The sequence below is a fragment of the Rhincodon typus genome, chromosome 6 (assembly GCF_021869965.1).
Source record: "Rhincodon typus isolate 14 chromosome 6, sRhiTyp1.1, whole genome shotgun sequence".
NCBI lineage: Eukaryota > Metazoa > Chordata > Chondrichthyes > Orectolobiformes > Rhincodontidae > Rhincodon > Rhincodon typus.
In genome coordinates this window covers 106,089,326-106,109,725 of record NC_063337.1, presented here as the reverse complement: position 1 = coordinate 106,109,725, position 20,400 = coordinate 106,089,326, and the positions used below count along the sequence as shown (strand labels likewise).

Genomic DNA, 20,400 nt, shown 5'->3' with positions numbered 1-20,400 from the left:
CCAACTCTCATGGATAGGGTAATTTCTTTGTTTGCTCCTGTTGTCTAAATGGTAACGATTTCTATTCAGACTTGTAATTTAAAGCAGCTCACAGCCACTCAATCTTTCCTTAACTTGCAGTACTTACTTGATGAAAGTTGTACGTCAAAATAATCTCATAGAATTGGCGGTTATTTGGTAAAGTATCCCGTAGCCCTAAAGGCCTGGTTTTCGAACTTACTGGTCTGAAATTTAAAGAAAAGATACGTTCCATTAAAAAATCCAAGATTTCTGTGGAAATGCAACATCTTTGCCCCGGCAATAAATTTTTCATTTATGTGAAGGCAATTTTGATCTTTAATTTTTGTTTTACATTAAAAACAGAAAAGTAGAATTCACTATTTCACAAAACTGAAAGATAAAAGCCAATCCGATGAAATAAAGGATTACTATTTAATTTGTACTGAAACAGCTGAAAATGTTTTGCTTCAAGTTTGTAATATGTTCGGAAACTATTATTCCATGTTCAAAGTGAGTTCAGGATTCTTTAGTTCCAGGATCCTCTCTCCATAGCATTGGGTTTAAGCCTTTTATTTCATATCTTCTCAGTCAGCAAGACTGAACTATTTATTTATTGAATTATTAATTAATTATTGTATGAATTCCACCCAGGAACAGTGCCTAATTAAGCCATACCTCAACTTATTTACTCTTATTCATGCTATCACTAACTGCAGCACAAAGTGCTTAAATGCCTTATTTGCTAACTTTGTGAAGATTACTCATTGCAAACTCCCACAAAATTAATACACACCAAAAGCAACTAACTTCCTTCTTGTCCATTTCCAATAACTAACCATGCCCTTGCAAATCAACTTCAAAATCCTCCTTTTTGCATTCAAATTTCTCCACATGATCTTGCTCTACCTTAAATGGAAATCACTCTCCAGTCATACACCTCAGACATCTCTTTTCATTCCTCGGTTTGTAAAATACACCGCTCCTGTTCATCATTCCCCTATCTTCCAGCCATCACGGCATTAATGAGGTTGTTAAGAGGAGTTGGTCTGTTCCCTTTTCCACCATCAGAATCATGGCAGAGGGCTGAAATGGATTTGCTGGTCATAATCAAAAACAGAAATTGCTGGAAAAGCTCAGCAGGTCTGGCAGCATCTGTGGACAGAAATCAGAGTTAACGTTTTGGGTCAAGTGACCCTTCCTCAGAACTCAATGCTGGCCATAATGCTTGGCCTGTTTGTTTTTTTTTTCCCGTCTGCTTTTCCTGGTAAGGATCCAAGCCATGGAACACAAGAAAGAAATGGAATAAACTGCACGTGCAAGTTCAACTTGGGAAGTATGAAATGGCGGCCACTGAAACATAGTTGCAAGGTGGTAAGGTCAGATGGAAAATTAGGATAATGGTTGAAGAGGTTGAGTAGCCAAAGTCATTAAGGTGGTATTCATTTTAATCATAAGGAAGAAAAGGCAACTACTGGAAACTTTATGGTAGAGTTAAGAAATGAAAAATGATTTAAGACTGCAGTGGGAGTTTTATACAGATAGGAAATGCAAAGGAAGAGAGTACAAAAACCAGTAAAACATGTCACAAAGACAGAATGAGTTTAATTGGGGACACTAACTTTCGTACAAATCATTACAATCAGGTGTATTTCTGTAAAAACAATATGGCAAATTTCTTGCTTCAGCTCAGGATAATTTTCCTGAACAAACTGTGTAAGCACTGCCAATGTGGTAAACCATATTAGATTTAGTAATGAGCAATAATTGACAGTCTAAAGCCGAGGGAAATTTATCAAAATGTGATCATAGTGTGACCAAATTCAACTGTAATGTTTGAAAGGGATAAACACTGCTAAGATTCTAAATCCAGGTAAAATTGACCATAATGCGATGGAACAGAGACTGGTGACTATAAACTGAGTAAATCTGTTAATGGACAGAGGGTAGCAGGCTGGTGGGAGCTGGTTTAACCAAAATGTTGTAAGACTGAACCAATTCACATCCTTAAGGGGCAAGAGCTGGATTTGTTATTAAAAAACCTCGGATCATTACAGAGGTAAAAACTGAAGATGAAAGAAAAAGCATGCAAACAAATAGCAGAGATCCACTGAATGGAAGCAATAGATATATCAAAGGATGACAAATCAGGTAGTCATTCCCAAACAAGGGATTATGAAAAGAGATATGCAAAGGACAAATGGTTTTCTCAGCAAAAGAAAGAGGACGGTCAGAAGCAGTAATAGCCTCTTGAAAACTGCATATTGATGTAGCAATTGAAAACAAAGAAATGGAGAACATTTAAATAATTGATTCATGTCGAGCTTTCAAAATGGAAAGGGATAGCAGGCTGTTCCAATGAACCTAACTTTGAATCAGAGTTGAGAATGGATCAAAACTGAGCTAAACAACTATTCATTGTTTTATTAACAACTACATAATGGGATAGAAATCTACTTGTCCAAGTCTACAATGACACAAAGAACGGAGGTATTGTCAGTAGTATAATGGATGCCTAAAACTATAAGGAGATAATAACAGGTTAAATATGTGAAGAAAACTATGGCAAACAGATTTAACAGTAGTCAAATGCCCAGTCACCCACTCTGGATCTAAGAAGGAGAGAACAGAGTATTTTCTCTAAGGCAAAAGGTCAGAAACAGTGGAGAGCCAAGGAGACATGGGGATTCATATATGTAGATCATTGACATTTCTCAAAAGTTAAGCAAAGGAATATAGAATACTGCCCTTCATATCTCAGGGCGATAAGATAATGGTCTCATGGATAGAACCTAAAACTTTAGCTGTACAAATTTTTAGTTAGACCAGATCATGTTCTCTGAGCAGTGCTGGACACCACTATTTAGGAAGGATACATTAGCCTTTAGGGGGAATACAACAGAAATCTTCCAGGATTCTAAGTATTAAAATTAGGTGGTGAGATCACACAAATTAGGGATCTATGCTCTGGAATTTAGATCGCCAAGTCGTTTTATCAAAGTTTATCAAAAATTTGAATTAGATTGTTTGGGGATGAAATTAGGAAGAATTTCAATTTGCAAAGGAAGACAAAAATTTGGAACTCTCTCCTCTATGTGGCAATTGATGCTAGATTAATTGTTAACTTTAAATCTGAGATAGATAGATTTCTGTTAACCAAAGGAATCAAGGGATATATGGCAAACATGGATAAATTATATCATAAATCAGGTATGATTTCTTTAAAAAAACTTTTATGTTCCAAAATCTGCTTTTAAACAGGTTTATGTAGTTTTTTTTGCAGAGTAAGAAATTTTGATCTTTTTTTCCTTTGGCGAAAAACAGTAACTAGAAATGCTGTCCTGTTGAAATAAAGATACTAATTTGACCATAAATGCTTTGAAACTCTGTTACCTTTGATTGTTACCAATTGCATAATCTCTGACTTGGAAATTAAACGTATCACAAACACATGGAAGTAAATCATGCGATACTTATACTTCCAAATGTTCCATGCTCTGAGAAGAATATTCAGTGGAACTATATTCAGGATTATCTGGAAAACCTTGCAGTAACTTCATTGTTAGATTTATCTAAGTGTGAAGCAGAACCAATAACATATAGCTTTACCCCAAACACTGTCACAGATCCTATAAAAGCTAAGGCCAAATGAAGTATAATTATAATTGAACAGGATCACTTAGTCCTAAAAAGAAGTTGCTATTTACCTCAAAGATTGAATCCAATTCTTGAGACTTATGGTGGGAGCAATATCCTCATACTTTAATGTAGAACTCACATCAAAACGAGTAATCCCATCTGATGCATGCTAAATTGAAAAAAACATGGAAAAGTATATCCATGATGTGGATTGAGGGATAAACATTGGCCAGGTCAAAGAATATTCTTGCTTTTCTTTGAACGTATTTTCCTTTCATACTTTCACATGTTTGCTCAATTCTGCACTAGCATAAACATCCTGCACATTGTTATGTTCTTTTCTAATAACAATATACTCCACACTGACCCTGTTATTCCTTGTATTTCCTCAAATTTAAATGTCCCATTGATTAACCTCATAATTTTACTTATATAATTGCATAGCCTTACCTCAGTTTTATTTTGAAAGAAGTATATTGTGGCTTTTACTTTTCTATTTAACAGACTCTTTAAAAAGACCGACGCAACTAACACCATTTGACCTCCTTAAAATTTTCAAAAGGTTTCCATTTTCAATTCAATATTATGTCAGGAAAAAAGTTTTAAGAACTTCCCACATTTCATAAAAGCACAATTGTTCACATTTATTTTGCAATTATAGTTTCCACTCAAAAATATGTTGACTACTAAAGGAAAAAATTAAATTTTATCAAACACACTGTTGAAAAATGCAGATGTTCTTTCAATTTAATGCAGCTTGTTCAGTATGATTCTGTATCAAACACATGACTGAATTTGCTCCCCTGGAAAACCAAAGAAGAAAAAAAAAGTGCAAAATCAACGTATGAGAATAAACTAGTGGAACATTAGAAAGAAACCCAAAAGAATATTAAACATATTAAAGGTAGAAAGGTAGTCAAAGGAAGGAGGACCAACCTTGTGATCTTTTTGGGGAGGCAGAGGCAAAACTAAAGGACTAAATTATTATTTTGCATCTGTCTTTCCTGAAGAGGATACTGGCAATGTTGCAATACAGGAGGAGTAGCAGAGAAAATGCATAGGATAAAAATAGATATAGGAGGTACTTAAAATGCTCCAAGTATATTATCACCCTGTCTAGGTGAGATGTATCCGTTATTACTGAGAGAAGTAAATGTGGAAATAGTGGGGTTACAAGCCACAATTTCACAATCATCCTTAGGCAAGGGAGTGAGAAGGTTGTTACACCCTGATGCAAATTGGAAAAAGGTTCAAAGCCAGCAACTATAGCTGACTCAACATAATGTCAATGTTCAGAGTTGATATTCTGGAACAGCTTTTGGAAAAGCACAGGTTAATAAAGAAAAGTAAGCAGAGTTTTGTGAAATAAAAAACACATTTGACAAAGTTAATTAAGTTCTTTAATGAAATAATGGAGGGAGTTGATGAGGTGCAGTGATGTGTGTATGGGCTTTCAAAAGGTATTAATGGCACATCATTAGCTGGTTGGCAAAAGTGAAGCCCAGGGGATTAAAAAGACATTGACATCATGGACAAAAAATTAGCTAAGGGCCAGGAAGCAGAGAAGTAATGAATCATTTTTATTTAAGGTTTGAAGAATGTATATGATATAACGTTCCTCAGAGGTTGTATAATAGAACCTGAATCTGAACTTGGCTGCACAATTTTAAAGGATTGTTGGTGATGCAGCAGTCAAGGAGGAAGACAGTAAAAGACTTCAGGAGGACACTGAGAAAGACTGGTGAAATGGCTGATTTAAAAAATCTCAACACAAAGAAGCGTGATATATATGATATATTTTGATAGGAAGAATGAGGAGATCTAATATAAATAAATGGGACAATTTCAAAGGGTCTGGACATACAAATTATCTGAAGATTGTGTAAAAAGTTGAGAAAGTTGATTAAAAAGACCGGCAGGTTCCTGATTTTATAAACAGAGGCATATTGTTGTAAAACGATAAGGTTATACTAAACCTTATAAATCAATGACCAGGCCTTAGCTTGAGTACCAGTTCTTGGAAGAATGTTAAGACCTCACTGAGGACGCAGAGTGGATTTACTGAATTGATTGCAGGATGCTAGACTTCAGTTACCCAGAGAAACTAGAGGCTGCTGTGCCTTCCTCAGAGCAGACCCAAGTTAAGGTGCGACTCAGTAACTGTTTTTAAAATGATGGTGAAAGATTATCCTTATTCATTCTACCTAAACCCAATTTCAATGGCAGAAGGATCAGTCATTGCAGGACACAGATTTAAGGTAATTAGAAAGTAACAAGAGGTGAAATGATATCAAATGGTTTTACAATGGAGCTATTCTGTTCTGAAATGTGTTGTCTGAAAAAAGTGATTAAAGCAAATTCAATAGTAATGTTCCAAAGGAAACTGGTAAAAAATTGAAAAGGAAATTTGTGCAGGGCACAGGATAGGACTAATTGGACAGGAAGCAGTAACACAACGGGCTGAATAGTCTCCTTCTGCATTGTATAATTCTATTACATCATCAAAAAGTACTTTATAAAGCTCAGACACACACTTTCAGGTAATATGGAAGACAATAAATATTTATTATAAATAATACTAAAAATAAATACTTTAGATTTGAGATGGGCTTGAAAGTTTTTTTTGCAAATGAACAATTAAAATTTACATCATATGATCTGCTTCTGCAAAAAATCTCAACTATATACAACATTAACTAAAGCTCTTTTCCAGAGAGACTTCAGATTTGACTTAAAGAAATGTACTTGTTTTCTCAACATTGAATTATAAGGTAACAACTTACGATGTGCAACTGGGAGGGGCTGCAAAGGAGGCCACGAAATGAAATTCTGTAGTTGATAGAGACATCACCAAGGCTGGCCCACCAACGGGCAACACAAAGCTCTAACGTTTTGCCGCACTAGAAAAGGTAAAACAAAACAGATGTTTCAAAAGCCAAAGTTGAAGAGTTAAAATATCAAAAATCATAAGCTTTTACTATTCTGTCACATTTATGCTCACCAAAATTGGAAATGCCTCACAAGATGACCCTTTCTCCAAAAGTGACACGAATTTATAAAACTCGTTAGTACGATAGGCCTTTTGTTTTTCAAGCTGAACTGCATGGAGGACAAACTTCGAGGAAACATCAGGCGAAAGTGAAGATATGACGATCTCTGTTTAAAAGAAACTGAAGTCTTAAAACCATCAGAACTGGACATAAGCACTTCTCCCGTTCCTGGAATGGCTCAAAGACATCTGTACAGCTTTTGGTATTAAATGAAAAATTTCCTTTGATATGAAAGTACATTGCTTTTGCAGTTCACCTGGAGATGGGAGCGGGGACAAAGTTTGGGCAGAGAAAGCAGGGCTGTTTGTTGACAAAGCAGCAGTTCACCTCTTGGGCCAAGAGAAACCCTGCAGAAATGGTAAAATAATTGTACCTGGGTCTCTTCTGGCTCAATTTTAAACTATCCACTCACCTGCCTTGTGTCAAGCAGGCCAAGTTAAAATTAATCCTCTCGTCCTTCATTACTTGCAATGTTTTAATGAGAATGCTGTTCTGTCACTTATAATGGGAAATCACTTTGCTTGATTCAAAGGGATAGATAAGTATTCACGCACAACAATAAATTTTCCATGATCCCAACTGTAAAGGTTAAACAACAAACTTTTTAAGAAGTATTTTAAAAAGTTTACACTTCTACATAAAGTATGATGTCCTTACCAGCCCAAGTAGCACCCCAAGGTACTTCAATGAAGTGTCGCCTGATTTGGCCAGGCTTAAAGTAAACATCGTTGTAACTAAGTTCATAACCAGAAGTCTCATGTAATCTGTAACCAAAAATGGTACTAGTTATAAAGCAATTCAAAGAATGAATCTGCATTTAAATTAACCAAAAATAATGACTTATACATACTGTGTGTGCTGTCAGCAGGATGGAAACTTGATTGAAATAATTGGAGCAGAGTAATCTGACAGGTGGAGCGGCAAGCCAGACTGGACAAATGGGACAAGTGCAAGTTTTTTTTAAAAGAGTTTCTGACAGTGGCATTTTTTAAAGAAGATGGGAGGGTACTAAAACAAAGTGGACCAACAAACATGGGAGCTAGGTATGCCAGCCGAGTGTTCAAGAATTGGGTAAAGGTGAATCAGTAACTGACTGTCAGCAGGGGAGAAAGGGGCAAAAGAGGAGAAAAAAAAATCATGGGCTTCTTGCTTTTGGTATTGGAGGATGGATAAAGGATCCAGGAAAGGTGGAATAGCAAATGCAACTCGAGTCATTGTTTTCACTAACAAGATGCTGCTATCAGTCCAACTGAGCAACATTGTGTGTTATTTTCAGTGCCTGTGTGGGGCCAGGTACATATGGTCCAGAGACTGACTAATTAAATCAAACAGCACATTTCTTCGGTTGTTTACAATAGGGACAATACAGATCATACTCCACAAAGCCAGACTTGCAAAATCCAAAACTAAATGTCTACTGTTAGATGTGATTCCAACACTGAGCAATACATGCTGGACAATCCCAAGTGCACCAACAGCTACATCAACACCTAATTTAAGACAACTGGTCAAATATATAACATGACTGATTTATATTTGCTAGAAATGACATATATTCATACACAGGGATCTATTCTTTTCAATCATTTCAATTTAATTGAATTACCCGGAAACTCGGCGAACCTAAAGTTTCATTGCTTCTCTATGGCAATGCCTTAACTAATCAGCAATCTTTTTCTCCCTTTGTGGTGGTGGAATCGCATGGAAACATATAAAATTCTGAAAGAACTAGAAACATTAGATGCAGGAAGGATATTCCTGGTGGTGAGGGAGTCCAGAACGAGGGGTTACAGTTTAAGGATAAAAGGTTTACCTGATAGGAATTAAAGAGAAGAAATTTCTTCACCCAGAGTGTGAATTCACTACCACATAAAATGGCCGAGGCCAAAATATTATATGTTTTAAAGAGGGAGGTAGTATAGCTCTTGCATCTAAAGGGATTAAGGTATATTGAGGGGTGGGTGTGAGATGACAGTATGGAGCTCATTGATCAGTTAAGATCATATTGAATAATGGAGCACGCTCAAGGGATTGAATGGCCTCCTGCTCATATCTCATCTTCTACAATGCAAAGAAGTTTCGAAGGGACTTAGACAAGCTGAGTGAGTGAGCAAGAGCATAGCAGATGGAAGATAATATGGGTATGCTAGAAGTTATCACTGTTGGTCAGAGGAACTAAGGCACACAGCATAACTTCATTGGCGAGAGATGGGAGGTACTGATGCCCAAAGGGACCTTCGTACCCTTGTTCATAAGTAACAGAAAGGATATGAATATGGAAGCAATGACGTCTTGCGTCAACTGTATAGGATACTGGTGAGACTGCATCAGGAACTGCACTATGAGAAGTTCTGTCCCTTTCTTTAAGGAGGGGTATAGTTGCAGAGAGGGAGCATAGCACGGTCTCATCAGATTGATTCCTGGGATGATGGGACTGTCCTGTGAGGGAAAACTGAACATCAGGGTGTAATCTCCGAAGTTAAGAATAAGGGGCATTTCATAGAAAGTCATAAAACTCTTAAAGGGACAGGCAGAGCAAATGTAGAAGGACGCTTTCCTTAGCAGTGGGGTATTGAACCAGGGGCCACAGAACAAAAGACAAGCCAGTTAGGACTGAGATGAGGAGGAACCACTTCAAACAGAGGACGGTGAATCTTTGGAATTTTCTGCCCCAGAGGACTGTGGATGCTCAGTCATTAAATAAGTTTGAGAGACAGAGCCGGATAGGTTTCTAGTTACAAATGACATTAAGGGATATGGGGCTAGCGTGGGAATGTGTGTTGGGGTAGATGATCAGCCATGGCCTGTAATGATGGAGCAAGATCAAAGGGCTAAATGGCCTACTTCTACTCCCAGGTTCCTATGAAAAGTTGGCAATGTGTCTTTTTTTAATCAGCAATATTCAAGTTCGATACCATCAAACAGAATGACAATGGTCCTTTTAGTTGCTGAGTGATGTAATTGCTGTGGAATCCCACAATCATTTGTCAAAGCTCATTCCCTGCTTGAGAAAGTTTGCAAGGCAACCCATTTGTTGGGAATCTATTTTCCTTCTTTTGCTCCATTTTCATTGTCCCTCTCGTCCAGCATCTCAATCAAACCCTCATCTGTCTCACATACCCTAAATTCCCTTTTACCCTGAACTGAGTACAATTACCAACCCACTTGATCCGGCTTCCCATATTTCAATGCCCTGGAAGATAGATGGTAATGTAAATCTCCCACACAAACCGGATAACACACACTATCAGAGTGGCAGGAGCAGAATAACGCACAATACATGATGCAGGAGGCAATGAGAAAAGGTATTAAAAGCAGCCCAACAATTCAAAGCAGGTAATACAAGTCTACACAACCAAAGGCCACTCAGAGTTTGACCGGCAAGGAACTTTTCGTATAAGAACACGTTCATCAGTTTTTGGTTGCAGCTTGGAAACCTAGCATTAAGTTAATCTCCATCTCTGTGCCAGCTGTAGTTTAGAAACAGTATTCTCTCCAGGTCAGAAGTTCATGAGTTCAATTCCATTTCAAGAGCATAGTGGAAAATAAATCAAGAGCTAATCAGGCTTACTAACCTTATTGGTACTGTGACTGTTACTGGAAGTCTAAATAAAGGGCCTGCATTAGGAGCTGTGATATCATATCCACAAATCTGCAAAAAATGAATAAACTGATCATTTCTTCAAAATAACCAAATCATGCATTACACTATTGCTTTTATGTTTTAATTGTTAGACACAAGCAAAGTTGAAGTTAATCAGAAGACAGTAAGCACTTCACCTGAGCAACACTGTGCGTCTACAGAAACAAATGCTTTCGATGTGCATTGTGAAAACAGAATTTCTCATTCTCTGTTTTTCTGCATAATGAATCTTTTTATAATTTGAATTATGTAACATATAATGCACAATTTATTGTACTTTTTTGGCTCACTTGTCAAAACAAAACTGGATAAACTGCACAAAGCAAAGTTAAGTTTCTGATGATCTATTAAAGTTGCACTTGCAAAAGACTAAATACATTTATAACCGCTTTGTAGCAAAGCTTTTAACAGTAATTTCTTGCAGGAAAACAACGTTGCAACTTTGATACAAAAACAGAAATTGTTGGAAAAGCTCAGCAGGTCTGACAGCATCAGTGGAGAGAAATTAGAGTTAACATTTCGGGTCGAGTCATAACCCAAAACATTAACTCTGATTTCACTGCACAGATGCTGCTAGATTTGCTGAGATTTTCCAGCAATTCCTATTTTTGTTTCTGATTTACAGCATCTACAGCTCTTTCGGTTTTTATTTGCACTTTGATCTTTGGCAAGGGTGTAAAATGCGTTGTGCAGATCTGCTTCATGTTCTGATTTTCCTCTCTTTTGTCAGCTTTTATGATGGGCAGCTAATCTAATGCTGTCTGTTTTATAAACAGGAAGCCAGCCTCTCTTCCCCTGTGCATTGCTGAGAGTCAACTTCTCAAGGACTGTTCCTTTTTGGGTACATCAAGCAGAAACAGGCTTTTAAAAGAAGATGAGATAACAAGGTGTGGAGCTGGATGAACACAGCAGGCCAGGCAGCATCAGAGGAGCAGGAAAGCTGACATTTCGGGTCTGGACCTGAAGAAGGGTCTAGGCCTGAAACGTCAGCCTTCCTGCTCCTCTGATGCTGCTTGGCCTGCTGTGTTCATCCAGCTGCACACCTTGTTATCTCAAGCTCCAGCATCGGCAGTTCCTACTATCTCTTTTAAAAGAAGATGTTCTGTGTGTATTTACTAAATAAAAGCATGATTTAGTCCAAGATACCTCAGTAAAATGCACGCCTTCACGAAGGCCACGTGGATCCACTCGTATGGTTATATGTCTACATTGATTCATCAGTTCCAAGTGACTAGGGCACTGAATCCATGAAGTATTGCATGTTAATGCTAAGTGAAGTTGCAAGGATATTCGTTCGGAGTTTTCTAACAAAAAATGAAAATTTGAAAAAGCGAAAAAATTAAATCAAACACTGCTCTGCAATTTCCACATAACTACAAGGTTGTTAAAAAGTGCATACTACTGAATCCCCTGTGGTAATGCTCAAGGTAATGTACAATCCTAAGATACGCTGCTTGTAAGAACTCATTCTAGCAAGCAAGGTATTATTCTACTGTTGATGTGAAGTTGGGTCTGAAGAGTATAAAGTGTAATAGTTAAATAAACAGGAGATGATGCCAGAGTTTGTTTTACAGAATGTATCAATTGACAATTTTTGCTTCTATATGCAGTTAGTGCAAATCTGAATCAAACATTGACATGACACCTGCAATTTTATAAAGAAATCATGCTAAAATTACTTTTTTATAATATTTTAGGAAGAGTTCAATGTAACTATTCAAAGAAGATGCTATTTTCTTTTGTAAAGACATGACAGTGACACAGTGGTTAGCATTGCTGTCTCATAGCACAAGGGACCCAGGTTTGATTCCACCCTCAAGTGACTGACTGTGTGAAGTTTGCACATTCTCCCTGTGTCTGCATGGGTTTCCTCTGGGTGTTCCAGTTTCCTCCCACAGAGTAAAGATGTGCAGGTTAGGTGGATTGGCCATGTTAAATTACCCATTGTGTCCAGGATGTGCAGGCTAGATGGATTAGCCATGAGAAATGCAGGGTTCCAGGAATAGGGTAGGGGATGGGTCTGGGTGGGATACTCTTCAGAGAGTTGGTGTGGATTTGATGGGCCGAATGGCTTGCTTTCGTACTGTAGGGAGTCTGTGAACATTGTAGATGAAAAAGAATGAACCCCCTATTGGTTGCTAACATTTCATTTGAGTCAGGAGGGTGTTTTCATTTTTCTTGAAATCACAATCTTCAATTGTGGTTTGCATCATCAAATTTTACAGTTTTACCTGATCCCTACTAACCTTCCCACACCCTACACCCACAAAATTATACTACTAATTTCATCACTTTCTTTAAAATTTTTTTGTTCTGTCTGTTTTGGTTTCCTAGCTAAGTGGTGAATCTATACTATCTCAATGAGACTGGAATATCTCAAATAAATAAGTCTTTCAAAAATGATTTCCTCTTCATAAACTCTGCCCAGCTACAGTAAAATTACAGCTGTCTGCAAATTCTCCTGAGAAAGACTTAAATCTATTTAAATTCAAGTGGATAATTTGTTTTTCAATAATCTCCATGAACTGAGAATTCCATAAAGACTTGGATATCTTTTCTTCAAGTAGACATTAACTCTCCAATCCGTGATCAGATTGTCCACAAAGGATTATTTATGCTCCTACCTGAATACATAGTTTCAGGCACATTTTTCAATATTCAGAATTCATTAACTGGAACAATAAATATATTCAACTTTTAATCCATATAGATTTCCTTATGTGATTATAGTAGTTTTTCTTCAGTGTCAAAACATTTTGAAGCTTTCATTACTTTCCATCATTTACATATTATTTTCCCAGCTTTTCTGCATCATATTTTCCCCTCTTGTCATGTATTTCATGTCACTTTCTTATTCACAACTTGTTCTTTTGTATACTTTTTGTCTTCGCAATGACAATTTCTTGCTATTCCTGAAATTGCGCCCTCCCTATTATTTTCAATATTGCAGTCTGAACATTCAGTGCAGCCTAGTAAAGAAGTGTACTTGATCTAAAACCAGTCTTTTTCCATGCATCAGCAATTCAAAATATCCTCAAGCATTTCATAATCCACTTTAACCAATGCATTGTCAGTTATTGCAAAATCCCACAAATATCTCATTGTTCAGGATGCACATTTACGTTCCTGTGGGAGCTTTCAGATTGTACTAATGGTATCATCAATAGACAAACTGAATACCAACATGCACAAAATTATGCACAACTGGAGAATCTTACCTGCATTTTCTGGAAAGACAGGTTCTATGCCAACTCCGTGATCTGAAGGTGAAACCAGATGGGCAGGATCACGGAGGTAGATCCCACGCTGGTTTCCAACAGCAATGCTGAATCCCAAATTACTGCTACTCATGGATGAATTTTGAATGAGGTATTCATAAGCTTTATCAATCTAACAAGAAAGTAAGTTTCCTATATTAAGACAGGTACTATATCAATATAGTATGATGTTAAGTAATCTTACCAATGACACTGTTTAATAGCGATGGCAAGATTCTGGGATTTGGAAGAACCAGCTGTGTGATTAGGGCCCACCAGTACTAGATTAAAGGTTTTGCAATATGTTGAAGGGCGAGGCCCAAAATTTCAGGAACTACACATAAATCTATTCTGTATTAATGATGGTGTATGGTTATAACACTGCACCTATGATAGACACTGATAAAACATATCAAACATCAAACTGAATAATGATCCCAAACTTGAAGACATAAAAACCGTCCAACTAACTGCTGCCTTCATGGACAAAACAAACAACCCTGGAAACAAACCAACCCATTGTGCTTGCCAAGGAAATAACTGTCCGTCCTTCCCACTGGCCCAAGATTCTATGTCAACAACGAAGACTGGATTGGATTTAGTAGAAACAGGAAAATGGGTTTAAGGATTATAGAAAAAGGGTGGACAAAAGTGCGTAGAATTATTTTCTCACACAGAACATAAATATCAGTACAGACTAGCTGGATCAAAATGACTTGTTTTATTATTTGATCTCTATTGTTTCCCATTCTTACATTCTACAGTAATTCAACCAATAGCCAAGAGAAAAAAAAGCTAGATAATATCACTGGATAAAACTGTGTGGAGTATGGAATTGTAATGCAGATGGAATTAAAATGAGTCATACAAACATATGGTTAAATGGTACAATTCTGTCAAAACGGGCACAAAATATTATGTTGCGTTTAACTGTATCTCAAGTCTGTAAAAGAACTCAAATTAGATAATATCCTTTTGACAGTTAATTTCACTTTCTTCATACTATCCAATGCAGTAATACCATTTAAAAAAAACAGTAATATTAAGACTATACCTGAATTATACCATGTCCTTGTGCAAATACTTCAATATCATCAACCTTCAGGGCTGTGTTTTCAAGAGCTCGTCGGATGAAATGAACTGTGTAATGAATACCGTTCATCTTAAGACCTAAAAAATGTAAAACATATTACTCTCCAGGAAGCCTGATGATGAAGGGTGAAGCAGTACACATTTCTTTATGCACTTTTTTCAGCATTTATTTGCAGAGATATCAACAGCTATCACATTAAACTTTAAGACCAACTCCAATCTGCACCTATTTATAGCAGGCCAAGTGACTCCCTATTTAATGTTGAACACTTGGATTCAATTACACTGCATTAATATGTAACTACCATATCCAAGGAAAGTACGGACTATATAAAAGAAAGTAGTAAACATTGGGAAGAATGAATTAAAAGCAAAATGCTGTGGATATCTGAAAGCTGAAACAATTTCTCTCTCCACAGATGCTGCCAGATCTGCTGAGGTTCTCCAGCACTTTTCTATTTCTTTGGGAAGACTGACAGCTTGCCCCTTCAAACTCCCGTGGTACTGACTTCATTTGTCTCCCTGGCAACTGTCTGAGACAACAGCAGATTGTTGCAACTTTCATCCCAAGCTGAGCTTCTGACCACATATTCATGCCATCACAAAGACCGTCTGGAGCCACTTCCACAAAGTGGCCTGATTTCAACCCTACCACAGCTCAGTTCCAGCTGAAATCCCCATTTTGTCTTTGTTGCCTCTAAATTTGACTACTCCAATGTACTGCTGGTTGGTACCCCACAGTCTACTCTCCATAAACTTCAAGTGATGTAAAACTCTGCTACCCGAATCCTTATTCACACTAGTCACATATCACCTCTGAGATCAGAGAGTTATGCTGGCCCCAGTAAGGCAACATACCGATTTTTAAAAATTCTTATCCTTGCTCCATATCTCACCCCATCTCTGTAATTGTCCACAACCCGACAATCTTAAGTACCTTCCATTTTAATTGCTCCACAATTTGTAGGTATGCCTTGGTTCTGAGCTCTGGAATTCTCTCTCTAAACCTCTGTCCCTCTCCCTCTCTTTCTCTCTCCAAGATTGTTGGGCCGAAGGGCCTGTTTCCACACTGTAGGGATTCTATGATTGATTCTATGAAGATGTTTCCTAAAGTCCACTGGTATGACCAAGCTATCAGTCATGAGTTCCAATATTGCCTTTTGTAGCGAGGCATCTAAATTTTGCTTCATAAGTCTCCTGTGAATCACTTTGGGCAGTTTTGTCAATTTAAATTTGCTACATCAGTACACGTTGATGATTTTTATAAATAGAAAGTTAAATCATAAGGGGACAGCAATGTGCAGGTGTGGAGAGGCCATGCTATAGTCAGATCACACAGAGTATCGTGAGTGAGATACATGGAAATCATCATGCATTAGAGCAATTCAGAGAAAAGTCATGATCTGATCAGTATCCGCTGGAAAGATGGATTTGGGTGAATGGAATTATTCGGCTAAATTTACCTTGTGAACACATTGAGAACTAAAGGTGATGGTTCCACTGTTTAAATATGGCTCCAAATATTTATCTCCTACTTACATCAAAGCTGACCAGTCAACATTACAAGGTAAACAAAGATAAACATCATGTTACATAGAACTATATTATCCAATACTAAAAATAAATTTGAAGTGGTCTATGAATTTCACACAATGAGCTGCTATACCTTTGACACTCCATTTACATTTCTGGTTGCTGCAGAAAGGCCAGCAACATCATCAAAGATTCCTCCCACCCCGGTAATACTCTCTTCCAACCTCTTCCATCAGACAAAAGAGACAGAAGCTTGAATACACACACCAATAAGTTCAAGAACAGCTTCTTCCTTGCTGTTATCGCACTGCTGAATGGATTTCTCTAATTTCAAATCGAATGTTGATCTTGCTTTGTGCATCTACTGTGCAACTGTAACCTTGTATGTCTTGCTCTGCCTAAGCACTCGATGATCTGTATGTCTTTGTTGCTACGATATGCTTGGATTGCTCACAAAACAAAAAAACTTTTCACTGTACTCAGTGCATGTGACAACAATCAAATGAAATCAAAATACACCTCTAGACTCTCAGTTTAACTCCAAATCTAGTCCAAACAACACGATGTTGAAGACAAAAATCTCGCATACCTTCTATTTATACAGAACTATTAAAATTAATATAATTTCAAAGGTCTTCGGAGAACGCTTTTGGAAAACAACCAGCTACTTAAGGAAAGGGATCAAGAGGTGTACGCAGAGGCTTGATATAAGAGATGAGTTTTGTCGACGGAAAAAAGGACAGCAAAACTGACAGAGAGGTGTGAAGAGTTATTTCCAAAATTTAGGTATAGCAAGGTGTCAACAGTACACAGGGAAGCAGGTCCCACATCAGCAGAAAAGTGGAGAAGAGGTTGAGAATAGATTCTCAGTGGACTCTGGGTATAATGGTGTGGCAGTGTGAAGAAAAGCGATCTTCAGAAATGTTCACATTACATTCAGAGAAGCAGTCATGGAAATATACAAGGCCAAGTTCACAGAATGAGCAAACAGGCACTGAAGCAGTATGGCACGGCTGACTGTATCAAACTCTGTACAGTGGTTGCAGGGAACAAGAAGAAATAACACACAGCAAAGCTGAGAATGTGGATCATGACTCATTTGACCATTTCCATTGCATGTAAAAGACAGGAAACATATTGGAGGTGAAAATGGAAGGATTGTGAGTGATTGGCTTGACTTGTCAATGCCTGATATTGATGGTCATTGCAGAGTACTCCATCCCTAGCATAACACGTTATAATCACATACAATTTAACAAGATGATTATTACACAATCAAGAAAAATATCTGAATTGTACTTCAGTAAATAGTTCTAGTTTATGTTCAGTAAAAAAAACAAAAGGAATTTCAGAGCTCCCAAGATAAAACACTTGGGTAGGTCACTCAAAAAATTTCCCATAGGCAAATCCATTCACCACTTCATTTTAGAGGCTTTTTTGGAAATGCACCAAACGATAAGTGCACTTTACATTATAAATGCTGAACACAACTTTTTAAACTCTATAAAAACAGGATCTGAAATATTTCAGGGGATGTGACAGAAAACAAAGGCATTTTGAAACAAATACAGAAATTGCTGGACAAGTGCAGCAGATCTGGCAACATCTGTGCAGGAAAAACAGAGTTAATGTTCTGAGTCCGACATGACTCTGAAGAAGAGTCTGATTTCTTCAGAGTCAAAACCGGACTGAAAACGTTAACTCTGTTTCTCTCTCTCTCGAGATGCTGCCAGACCTGCTGAGTTTTTACATCAAATTCTATGTTTGTTTCAAATTTGCAGCATTTTGCTTTAATGAAAGGCATTTGGACATACTTAAGTAAATGGAAATTCAATATTCAATCCTTTTGCCCATTGATATAGGATAGTGTTCTGGTTCCAAGATCTCCTTGTATGTTGTGAAAGACAGCAGCTGAAGCCAATGATCTAAATGTTCTTTATGATTGATAGAATGATGTCAAATACAAGATGCACTGTGATAATTTGCTCAGCCTCCTTCTAAAACAACTTTCAACCCTATCAAATAAAACAAAGAAGTGCAGTTGCTGGAAATCTGAAGCAAAGAAGAACTAGAATAGCTGAAGAAATTCAGCAGGTTTGGCAGCACCTGTGGAGACAGAAACAGAGTTAACGTTTTGAGTCTCGTGACCCTTTTTCTGAACAGACAGCAGCTTGGAAAAGGTGGCATTTATGCTGAAGACAAGGTTGCACAGAGAGGGGGGAGACGGCAAGAGAGAAAAAGACAGAAAGTGGGGTGGGGGGGGGAGGAGACAGAGAGAAAGAGAGAGAGCGAGAGCGAGCTAAAGAAGAAGGGAGGGAGGAGTGAATGGATATGTGGAGATGGTGTCCAAGGAGAGAAAGAATAAAGGATAGGTGGACAAAGTGATTGCTGACAGTAAGCCAGGGTTGAAGAAAAGCTAGACAGGTGATAATGGGGCCTATGAGTAGTTGAAAATGGGTTGGCTGTGCAGAAAGTGACCCATGTCATGACAGACCTGGGTTTGGGGATGGGTAATAGACATGGAAGGAGATGGTCAGGTTCTAAAATTGTTAAACTCGACGTTGAGACCTGAAGGCTGTAAGGACCCCAAGTGGAATACGAGATGTTGTTCTTCCAGCTGGGGTTGAGCTTCACTGGAGGACTGCAGCAGGCCCAAGACCAAGATGTTGGCCAGAGAACTCGGTGGTGTGTTGTAACTGGCAGCTCATGATCATTTTTACAAAACATAGGTGTTTTGCAAAGTGGTCACCCAGTCTGTGTTTGGTCTCCCAATGTAGAGACCACATTGTGAGCAGCGGATACATTAGACTAGATTGAATAAATCGCAGATAAATCATTAGCTGGAAGGTGAGTCTGGAGCCTTGGATAGTGAGGCGGGAGGAGGTAAATGGGCTGGAATTACACTTGCTGCAATTGCACTGGAAGGTGCCATAGGGATTTCGCATGGAGGAGTTGGGAGTGGAAGAGGAGTGGACAAGAGTTTAGCAGACGGAATGATCCTAGCAGAAGGCTGTCAAGGGAGGGAAGGGAATATAGGTCTGGTGGTGGCATCCTGCTGAAGGTGGCAGAAATGGTGGCTAATGATCCTCTGGATGTGGATGAAGGTTCAGTGACAGGTGAGGACCTGGGCGACTCTATTGCTGTTGTGGGAGGGAAGAGAAGAGGTGAGGGCCAAAGTGCAGGAGATGGGCATCTGGCCTTCTAAATTTAACCTCAATAGGATCTGAATTACTTCAGAAAATGGGTCAGAATCATTATCACTTTTTCCTAACTGCTATCGGTTCTGAGGAAAGGTCACTGGAGTTGTAACATTAACTCTGCTTTCTCGCTCCACAGATCCTGCCAGACCTGCTGAGTTTCTCCAGCACTTTCTGTTTTTGTTTGTTTCCAAGCTGTGGTCTCTACCAATTAGAAGGTCAAATGCAGACAGATTCATGAGAATACCACAACCTGGAAATTCCTCTCTACCACACACCATCCAAACTTGGCTGCTCGTGAACCATTGCTGCATCAACATTCTGGAAATCCCTTCTAAACAGCAGTGGAACCATACCAATGCCGATGGGACAGCAGTTGTTCGAAAAGGTGGCTCATCACCACCTTCTCAAGACTATTTAAGGATGGACTTCAAATACTGGGCTTGCCAGCAAGGCTCATGTTAGTGGGAGTGAAATGAGACCAGCATCTTAACAGGAACCGAAGGATAATTCTTCTACATTTAAATGAGCATTTTTATTATTATGATGACTAGTACACCAACTCAGACCAATAATGGATTATAATTCTTTGATGTACACATTAAACAAACTTCATTAAACAACCAACTGCTTGCACCATAAACTGAAAATCCAGAAAATACTCAGCAGGTTATGGCAACATCTGTGGAGAGAGACAGAATTAGTGTTTCAGATTTATGACTTTCAGTGGAATTGTTTGTCTCACAACAGCAAACATTCTATAGAATTCCATGTCTAAATATTTCTGGTAAACAGATTTAATAAGATGAATCTTGCTGAGGCAGAAAGACATTCTGTCTCCACACATTATTCACCCATTAGTTGCAAAAGTATTTCTAAGATTTTAGATCTTAAGATCTACTTCCTGCAAAACTATTTGTTACCTGACAGGAGCAGAGCAATGCCTCCACAAGCATTTGTTACCTGACAGGAGCAGAGCAATGCCTCCACAA

The 20,400-nt window shown here is 38.1% G+C and overlaps 1 protein-coding gene across 5 annotated transcripts in view; it reads right to left on the bottom strand.

Moving 5' to 3' along the window:
- tpp2 (tripeptidyl peptidase 2) overlaps positions 1-20,400 on the bottom strand; it is a 104,688-nt gene that overhangs the window by 48,965 nt on the left and 35,323 nt on the right. For all 5 annotated transcript variants that reach the window (XR_007262283.1, XR_007262284.1, XM_048598186.1 and 2 more), the window contains exons 12-20: positions 14,641-14,756; positions 13,548-13,719; positions 11,476-11,633; positions 10,262-10,338; positions 7,344-7,450; positions 6,638-6,792; positions 6,420-6,536; positions 3,705-3,805; positions 128-224 (exon numbers count right to left, since the gene is read on the bottom strand). Coding sequence is in view for 3 of the 5 variants with exons in the window: in XM_048598186.1 (XP_048454143.1) it covers positions 128-224; positions 3,705-3,805; positions 6,420-6,536; positions 6,638-6,792; positions 7,344-7,450; positions 10,262-10,338; positions 11,476-11,633; positions 13,548-13,719; positions 14,641-14,756 (1,100 nt within the window). In the remaining 2 variants the exon portion in view is untranslated. The remainder of the gene's footprint in view (positions 1-127; positions 225-3,704; positions 3,806-6,419; positions 6,537-6,637; positions 6,793-7,343; positions 7,451-10,261; positions 10,339-11,475; positions 11,634-13,547; positions 13,720-14,640; positions 14,757-20,400) is intronic.